Source organism: Siphateles boraxobius, unplaced genomic scaffold (assembly GCF_051911475.1).
Source record: "Siphateles boraxobius isolate OS27281-9 unplaced genomic scaffold, OSU_SipBor_1 68, whole genome shotgun sequence".
NCBI classification, from domain to species: domain Eukaryota; kingdom Metazoa; phylum Chordata; class Actinopteri; order Cypriniformes; family Leuciscidae; genus Siphateles; species Siphateles boraxobius.
Window position 1 is genome coordinate 14435161 of NW_027509195.1, and position 8227 is coordinate 14443387.

General features: G+C 36.4%; 2 protein-coding genes and 1 long non-coding RNA gene across 3 annotated transcripts; 2 read left to right on the forward strand and 1 right to left on the reverse strand.

Annotated features, from left to right (window-relative positions):
- Positions 1-1118: 1118 nt before the first annotated feature.
- kiaa1143 (KIAA1143 ortholog) lies at positions 1119-3119 on the reverse strand. The gene is made up of 3 exons (XM_077215010.1): positions 2867-3119; positions 2531-2684; positions 1119-1954 (listed from the first exon to the last, which is right to left on the reverse strand). Exons 1-3 carry the CDS (start codon positions 2972-2974, stop codon positions 1743-1745), a joined length of 474 nt encoding a protein of 157 aa, XP_077071125.1. The 5' UTR covers positions 2975-3119; the 3' UTR covers positions 1119-1742.
- Positions 3120-3319: 200 nt separating this feature from the next.
- On the forward strand, positions 3320-5077 carry tmem42a (transmembrane protein 42a). The gene is made up of 3 exons (XM_077215011.1): positions 3320-3922; positions 4198-4344; positions 4422-5077. Exons 1-3 carry the CDS (start codon positions 3749-3751, stop codon positions 4563-4565), a joined length of 465 nt encoding a protein of 154 aa, XP_077071126.1. The 5' UTR covers positions 3320-3748; the 3' UTR covers positions 4566-5077.
- A 1478-nt stretch (positions 5078-6555) lies between these two features.
- On the forward strand, positions 6556-7114 carry LOC143722717 (uncharacterized). Its single transcript, XR_013196982.1, has 3 exons — positions 6556-6727; positions 6799-6861; positions 6961-7114. It is a non-coding gene; the product is annotated as an uncharacterized LOC143722717 (long non-coding RNA).
- Positions 7115-8227: the final 1113 nt, after the last annotated feature.

Sequence of the window (8227 nt, forward strand, 5' to 3'; positions counted from 1 at the left end):
GCACCTGCTCACCGTGCCAAAACCACTGGTAAATGGTTTACTGACCATGGTATTACTGTGCTCAATTGGCCTGCCAACTCTCCTGACCTGAACCCCATAGAGAATCTGTGGGATATTGTGAAGAGAAAGTTGAGAGACGCAAGACCCAACACTCTGGATGAGCTTAAGGCCGCTATCGAAGCATCCTGGGCCTCCATAACACCTCAGCAGTGCCACAGGCTGATTGCCTCCATGCCACGCCGCATTGAAGCAGTCATTTCTGCAAAAGGATTCCCGACCAAGTATTGACTATTGAGTGCATAACTGAACATAATTATTTGAAGGTTGACTTTTTTTTTTTGTATTAAAAACACTTCTTTTATTGGTCGGATGAAATATGCTAATTTTTTGAGACAGGAATTTTGGGTTTTCATGAGCTGTATGCCAAAATCATCAGTATTAAAACAATAAAAGACCTGAAATATTTCAGTTGGTGTGCAATGAATCTAAAATATATGAAAGTTTAATTTTTATCATTACATTATGGAAAATAATCAACTTAATCACAATATGCTAATTTTTTTAGAAGGACCTGTATATATATATATGTTTATTTAAGAGAAACCAAGCCTGTCATCAACCACATTCAGTGTGGGCAACACTCACCAACTCGGAAAGGAATGTGGAAGACTAAAATATTCAGAGTAAATGTATTTAATACATTTAATTAAATATTGAATAAAGATTACCTAAATAAATACTCAGATGAAATACCAAAATGTGTGTCATTAAAAATGTTTTATATATATATAAAATAAGTAAAGTAAGTTTGTGTAAGTGTATTATTGTTATATTATCTGTTATTATATAGGAGTCCTTTGGATATTACTGTGGACAGGCCTTTGAGTCAAACAATTTGAGAACCACAAAATATACAAGAAGTTATACGTATAATAATATCAATATGTGTCTGTGCCAAACACTATTGGTTGCATTTATTCCTTTTTTCTTTTTCTTAAAGTGTTACTTCACTCAATCTGATAATGCTGATAAAATATCCTATTTAGACTTTTTTATCAGCTTTCTTCCTGAACAGACATGATTTATCTTCAGAATTTCAAGTTGCAGCACAAGATAAATGGTGGTAAAAACATTTTATTCCAGAATGCATTTTTTTTTAATTTCCTCTAAATGGGACACAATGTATAATAAAATACAACTGCAAAAGTCCCTGAATCAGGGATTTTGAGTGTCAACGTTTTGCAAAACAAAAACCTAAAACAAAGATAAAAAGGGTAACTGCACAGCTCCTTCATAGAAGCCATATATGTACATCCTGTTGGACATCTCTAACAGGACAGTTTCATTTCTATGAAACACTGAATAGCCTCTTCGAAATCAACCTCTATTTTCCATTTTCTATCATATTTTCATTTCTGATTGTTCCAGATGTTTTTGTCTCTCTGTTTGACCATACGTTTATCACAGTTTTTTTTTTAAACTGTCATTATTAATGATTCTGATGTTGTTATATATAATTACTTACTGCTATTGATGATCCTTCAGAGGCTCATAATGACTCGTATGTTTAACAAAATTATTTAACAAATACGCTGCATGGACTTGATCACTCTACAAAACATCTATATACATCTATCACCATCTACACACACAGAAATATATTTTAAAAGAGCAGATTGGTCATTTCAAGGACCAGTCTGAGACACAATCTGACCAAAAGAAATGCTTGAATCCATGTCAAACTAGTCTTCCTCCTCCTCCTCATCATCATCATCACCAAAAGACAGCAGACTGTTGTTCTTCACCTTCACACCAGCTTTTGACTCTTTCTTGTCGCCATCTTCGCTTTTCTTCTTCTTCTTGCTAGAGCTAGCCGTAATGCCTTTGAATTTATCAGAGGAGCGTTTGACAGGCTTCTTAAAGACGATCTTTCCATCAGATGGAGGCTGTTCATCTGGAGAAAATGAAAGCATTTACTTAAATGAATGACTTTATACTCACTGAACACCAGAACATTAAGGGCGACTGGATGGATTTTTTACTTTTCCCGTCATAACTCACAGATGTATACAAATCGACCTGCCAGCTTTGTTATAAGAAACACTTATATGCGTCACAAGTAACTATCATTAACAGACCAGTAACCAGACAGAAATAATATAAAATTTAAAGAAGCCAGAGTGGGAGTTTGCAACATGGCCAAAACTGAAAAATTAAATTACATTACAATGAAACCTTTTCTTATGAATAACATATTTTAATGTGAATGCTGTACCAATATTTATTGTATTCGTTTTATTAAAGAACTAAAGCTATATTAGGAAACGTTAAAAATAATAAAAAGTGTGCTTTTATCTATGGAATATATATATTTTTTTTAAAAAACATGCACCTTTATTTAATTGTAATTGAGATAATTATTGCATTTAGAGTATGTGGGTCATAATCAAGAATTAACTTAAAAATTGCAAGAAAGGTTTGGTTTGATTACATTCTTATACATGTAAGCAATGCACGTGCAGCGCATTACCTGTGTCTGAGTCTGTGTCCTTTGTATCTTTTTTGACTTTCAGAACCTCTTCAGCACTCAGATCTCCCTTCTTCAAGACCACGACCTGCGGCATCTCGTCCTCCCGATCACTGTCAGCACTGTCACCATCATCACACTGCGGCATCTGCTGCTTCTGCAACCACAACATTTACTTCATTTCCTACACTAAAATTAACATGAATAGAACAGAGGCCGTCTGAAAACCTATGAGCTGCCTACATAGACAACATTTAGGAGACTTGCGTTCAGATAGCATTTTTACGCTAGCATCTCACTATGTTTTGAGGCATGGCGAATGTGACTAAAAACACTTACCTTAGTGTCCACTGTCGGCCCTTCTTTATAACCAACATCATTCTTAAATTTCTTCAAAAAAGATGGTTCGGCTGGCTTCACCCATGATACATTACCCTTTTTACTCATTGTGTTTTAGTTCAAATCAGACTGATAAACTGTAAATGTTCTTAATGTTTCAAAAACATTAAACACACAAAAGCCAGGCGTGTAAATTTTGCGTCATCAATAAGTGCCTGGGAATTACCAATCAGCGCGCACCTTCATGATTTCTTACATTGAGCAGCAAATGTTGCTGGCTGATAACTTTCCACAACATTTATTTTCCTCAAGAGGCGCTTGACGGCTCAGAAATCCAAATTCTCCATTGAGCCCTTTTTTGTATACTATACTATACTGTATAATAAACTGTATAATCGATTAGATGTATATATTTTAATAGCTATTATTTGTTATACAAATGTAAATCCAAAAAAGCAATTCTGACAAACTGATTTTTAAAAATGTGTGATTATGCCGCGATCACAAACGAATGTGATTGGTCCATTATGTACAGCATTGAGAAAAGTAACACGCATCACAAGAAGCCATATTTTTCAACTGTGGTCTAGGTGATAATTTTCACATAAGTAATGACACTTCAACATTAAAAAGCATCACACGAGGAGAAGATGTAAAATACGGCGTTTTTATTTAGGTCAACAGTGCACGTTTTTTTAAAGTCCCGCCCATTATTGACATGTGATTCATGCTGACTGTCACTCTACCTGTTCGATTTATTTCTGTGGATGCACAGTAGGAAGTTTCATTATCATTTTATGTCTTAAAATGTTAAAGATGGTGGTAAAGTAATGGTTTTACCATAGTCAAGTCTGGATGAGGCAGTAGGACCGCGCTGGAATTATGTTGCCTGGGGTGTTTTATGCGTTGATCGCGGGTTTTTTGGCAGCTTTAGCATCATCTTCTGCTAAGTTGTCCCTGGGTGCTGATTATCTGAAAGGTGTGTGTGAAACAGTGCTGATCTGGATAGATGGAAAGGGAAACACTACAGGAGTTAATACCACAGCTTGTGACTGGGTAAGATATCTTCTTATATCAAATATGTATGCATAAGGCCTATATGAGTGTGTGTGTGTGTGTGTGTGTCTGTTTAAGGCAAGACATCTCAGGTGAATCACCAATAGATATCACCATACTTCCCCAGTTGATTGAATTTAGTCTGAAAAAACATTTTATGAAAAGCCAAAATCTTAAAATTGACAGATGCATAAAAACACTGTTTTTGCCTGTAGTGTCTCGCCTTAAATGAACAAATGAACATAATGTTATTTTAATGTTGTCATTAATCGCAGTTACATATACCTCTCCGGCTGCTTTGTGGTGGTCTTCTGTTCACCTGCAATGCTGTGATGTGGACCTTCTTCGCCAAAGCCCTCCGACACTCGTCTTCCTCTGCCCGGGCCACTGTGACCACCACTGCCTCAAATTTTATATTCTCTGTAAGGTTGCTCAAACCCTCAAGTTCATATCAGAAACTAGTTATTTACTCATTTAATATGAATTGTCTTTTCCCCAGGCTTTCCTTGGACATGTGATCTTTGGCGAAACTCATGCCACGTTGTGGTGGGTTGGTATCATTTTGACCCTGACAGGGCTTCTTGTCTTGCATGGATCGACTCCTCAGGCTCCACAGGAAAATGTGGAAAAGAAATATGTGTGACAGAACAACACAAAATTGCCTTATCTAATGCTGGAAGTCAAATCAATCAAGTCAGATGGTGTGTAACTTAAACCATGTAAAGCTATTGAGCTAATAAGAATTATGCACAACTGTATGATATGAGCTGAATGTTTGTATTTCTGTCATGGGATTGTTTTATAAAATCTTTGTAGTTAACTTTTTTTATTGGGCTATTTGCATCATGGTAATGTTTTTGATGCAAAGCTTTGAAATGTCTCACTTTGTGCCTACAGTCCTGCCTCAAACATGTAGGTTAATGCATACTTCAGCCATCAAGGGCACATTATGCAAGTTTATAATTAATTAATTTATACTCTTGGCTACTACTATCTTAAATATGTAGGTCATCCTGTGTGAATATATAATGCTGATACACAAACACTCTTTATTTTATTTTTTAAACTGTATTTATTTTTGTCGTATATTTGACCAAAAACAGCTGTGGATCTCATTTTGTTTTACTGCTAAACTTAATAAATAAATTTAAATAATCTTTTTTCCAAGTCTTCCAAAGTAAAACCTATTTAATCTTGCACTCCAAGTGAACAGGATGCACACTCAGATACATTAATTTTCTTATATTTTTTTAATAATCATACATTACACTGTTTTAGTTCATATAAATTATATTTGGATTAAATAGAAACTGATAAGCAAAATATGCTTTCAAAAAATCCACTTGTTTTAAAATGAAAAGTTCTTCCATTGTGTGTCATTTTGAGCAAACCACTGACCAGGGGTGTATTCCAGAAAGCTGGGTTAACTTACCATCAGATTAACCCTGAACTCTGGGTTGATTAACCCAAAACCTGCTTACTCTGGTTATGTCAGTTCCAAAACACCTGTGAGGAGTTAGTTTAATCAACCTCCTATTGGTAACCCAGAGTTAATGCGCGCGCACGGCGAGTACATAAAGACATTTTCAATGGATCGCTGATTTCAGGAGTCACCATGGAAACCAAGGGAGAAAAAAAGCGAGCTACATACTTTGGTGAAACTGAGTTGGAGGTGTTAATGCTTGCTTATGAAGACTATAAGCCCATTATAACTAAAAAAAAAAACCTAAAAAAAACAATACTGCTGCATCAGCAAAAGAAAGAGAGTTGGGTTGGCAAAAAATAAAGGACAGAGTAAATGCGTGAGTTTAGAAAATTATAAATGGGCTATTTTCCCCTTTCATTGTGACACAAAAATTATTTGGGGCATGTAGTAAAAATAGACAAGTATTTACTTGTTGGCCTCCATACATTTCTTAATATTACAGTAGTAATGCACATAATTGGCTAGTTATATGCAGGCTTCTTGTTTTATCAGGTGTAATCCTTCTGGAGCCAGAAGAAGTGTGAGCCAAGTAAAAATGAAACACGAAAACATTCTCCAGCAAGTAATATTTTCTAAACTTACTAAACTTGTTACTGATGCCATGTAATTTAGTATTTAATGTAATTTAGTTTTTTATGTAGCCAATACAAAGAAGGCTGAGGCCCGTAAAACAGTTCGGGGTCCACCTCCACCTTCCCTCACTCCAGCTGAGGAGCTGGCACTGTCCCTTAATAAAGGGGATTCCAGGGGGCAGTTCGTCAGACCCAGCTACCAAGACAAGTGGCTTAGTAAAATGTAGGTGTACCATATTAATATTTATGATTTATTAATGTTTTCACTGTTTTTGTCAGTGTTTTAATAAAGAAAATCTTCAACACTGTCACCATTTTAAAAAGGCATTTTTAAATGCATTACAGTCATTGATTCACTTGTGCAGTATGCATGCTGCTTTTACTGTATACTGTAATACTGTTAGTAGTACTCTTAAAAATCCCTAATGTCCTTCTTTATTAGTTGTATTTGTTTAAGAATATATATATATATATATATATATATATATATATATATATATATGTGTGTGTGTGAGTACTGAATATGCATGATTATCTTATTGGTTTAATTATCTTGCAGTTGCTGATGGCCACATTGTATTATTGGATCCTCCTGCAACACCAGACTCTGTCACAGTTGTAAGTGATTATTGTCTTTAGGTTTCTGTTTGCTAGACCAAGCATCCTTCCTTATTTTCACTGTATGATGACGATGAAAAGACCACTTCTGCTGTGACAGAAACAGAAAATGTGGGGAGGCCCATAGAGGTATGATGCATAGAATGCATTCCCCCTTTTTTACATAAGAGAATACATAAATTGTCATTGCCATTTTACAGAATGTGGCAGGAGATTTTAATACAAATGAGGGTCCATCTACCTCCACACAGAATCTTAGTAGTGTAAGAAATGTTCTGCAGTTCTCCTTCCTCATTTAAATATTTGGTCTGTGTTTGTATTACAGACTTTTTCAGTCATGTTTAATTATTCTGTCTTTCTAGTTGCCTGCCAAAGAGCTGTATAAGGTCCACCTTCAAAAGCAAATCAGAAAAAGTGACATGGAGATGGACCTTATACAGCTTCAAATGGAGGAGAAAAGGCTTAACCTAAAAAAGGCCAGACTTGAAATTGAATTGCTGGAGCACCAGCTTAAGGTGGGAAACAGTATGTGAACATTAATCTGTCATTTGTTGTTGAATGAAATCTAAAGCAATAAATACAAATGTCTTTTGTTACAAAAGACAAAAGCACTCAAACGGCAGTTTGAGTGACAAAAGCTCTCACCTCTCAGTGTGGCAATTTTCTGAAGAACAACACAAGCAGCTGTGATGTCACATGACCTTTCTGGGCTGACCCTGAGCCCACTCAGGCACTGAAACCTAGCCTTCAGGATGCCTATGGTCATTTCCACCTTGACCCGTGTTCTGCTGTGGGACGGGTTCAGGGTAGGGTGTCATCATATAGGGCAGACAAGGGTACCCTCTGTCCCCCTGCAAGTAACCATTGAAGTGTCCTATATAGTTAAAGTGTATAATTGCATAAAAAAACATTGTGTAGGGCAAAACATACCCTGTTGAAATGTGTGGTACAATGATGACTCCCTAAACATTCTGGCAACATGGACAGACCCTGGCCATTTGGCTTCAACATTAGTGATGAGGTGGGTTGCATCACATATTACCTAGTTAGTTGGGACCAGTAATGAGGGTGATTTAATGGTTTAAACACCCAAACATTTAGCACCCAAAAAATCTATTGTCACCTGCACATTGATGCTATGGATTGACTTCCTATTAACATAGTCTCCTTCATTGACAGAAGGAGCTATAATGGGAATGTGGGTTCCATCAATGCACCCAATCACATTTGGGAACCTTGAAATTGAAAGTTATATAATTAGAAACATTTAAAATGATGGTGACTGTATACAGTATGGATAGATTAAGTAGTGCTATGTAACTAAAATGGTCTGTCATAGATATCATAGAACGGACAAACCCGCCACTTTGTGGAATTCCTCTTTAATGACCCTCAGTGGTTTATGGCCAGGGAACTGCACAAAAGTGTGTAGGAACCGTTTGAGTGCAATGCATACTGTACGAACAACCCTACACACAGTTGCCTTTCCCACATAGCCTAGGCCTACTCTGCAGCGCCCACATTGTAGAGAAAACTCCCCGTAGCAAAAAAGCGCAGAGCAATACAAAGAGTTTGTTCGGCGCTAAGCGCTGACCCGCGGCTTGTCACGTTTGAGATGTGTGGTTTTAT

What these genes read in the sequence shown, in the direction of transcription:
- kiaa1143 (XM_077215010.1), bottom strand. Translation starts at nt 2,974, where the DNA reads ATGAGTAAAAAGGGTAATGTATCATGGGTGAAGCCAGCCGAACCATCT. An exon ending in GGCCGACAGTGGACACTAAG is followed by an intron (nt 2,685 to 2,866) that starts GTAAGTGTTTTT and finishes TTGTGGTTGCAG; the next exon opens with AAGCAGCAGATGCCGCAGTG. An exon ending in GGACACAGACTCAGACACAG is followed by an intron (nt 1,955 to 2,530) that starts GTAATGCGCTGC and finishes CATTTTCTCCAG; the next exon opens with ATGAACAGCCTCCATCTGAT.
- tmem42a (XM_077215011.1), top strand. Translation starts at nt 3,749, where the DNA reads ATGTTGCCTGGGGTGTTTTATGCGTTGATCGCGGGTTTTTTGGCAGCT. An exon ending in ATACCACAGCTTGTGACTGG is followed by an intron (nt 3,923 to 4,197) that starts GTAAGATATCTT and finishes CATTAATCGCAG; the next exon opens with TTACATATACCTCTCCGGCT. An exon ending in CCTCAAATTTTATATTCTCT is followed by an intron (nt 4,345 to 4,421) that starts GTAAGGTTGCTC and finishes TCTTTTCCCCAG; the next exon opens with GCTTTCCTTGGACATGTGAT.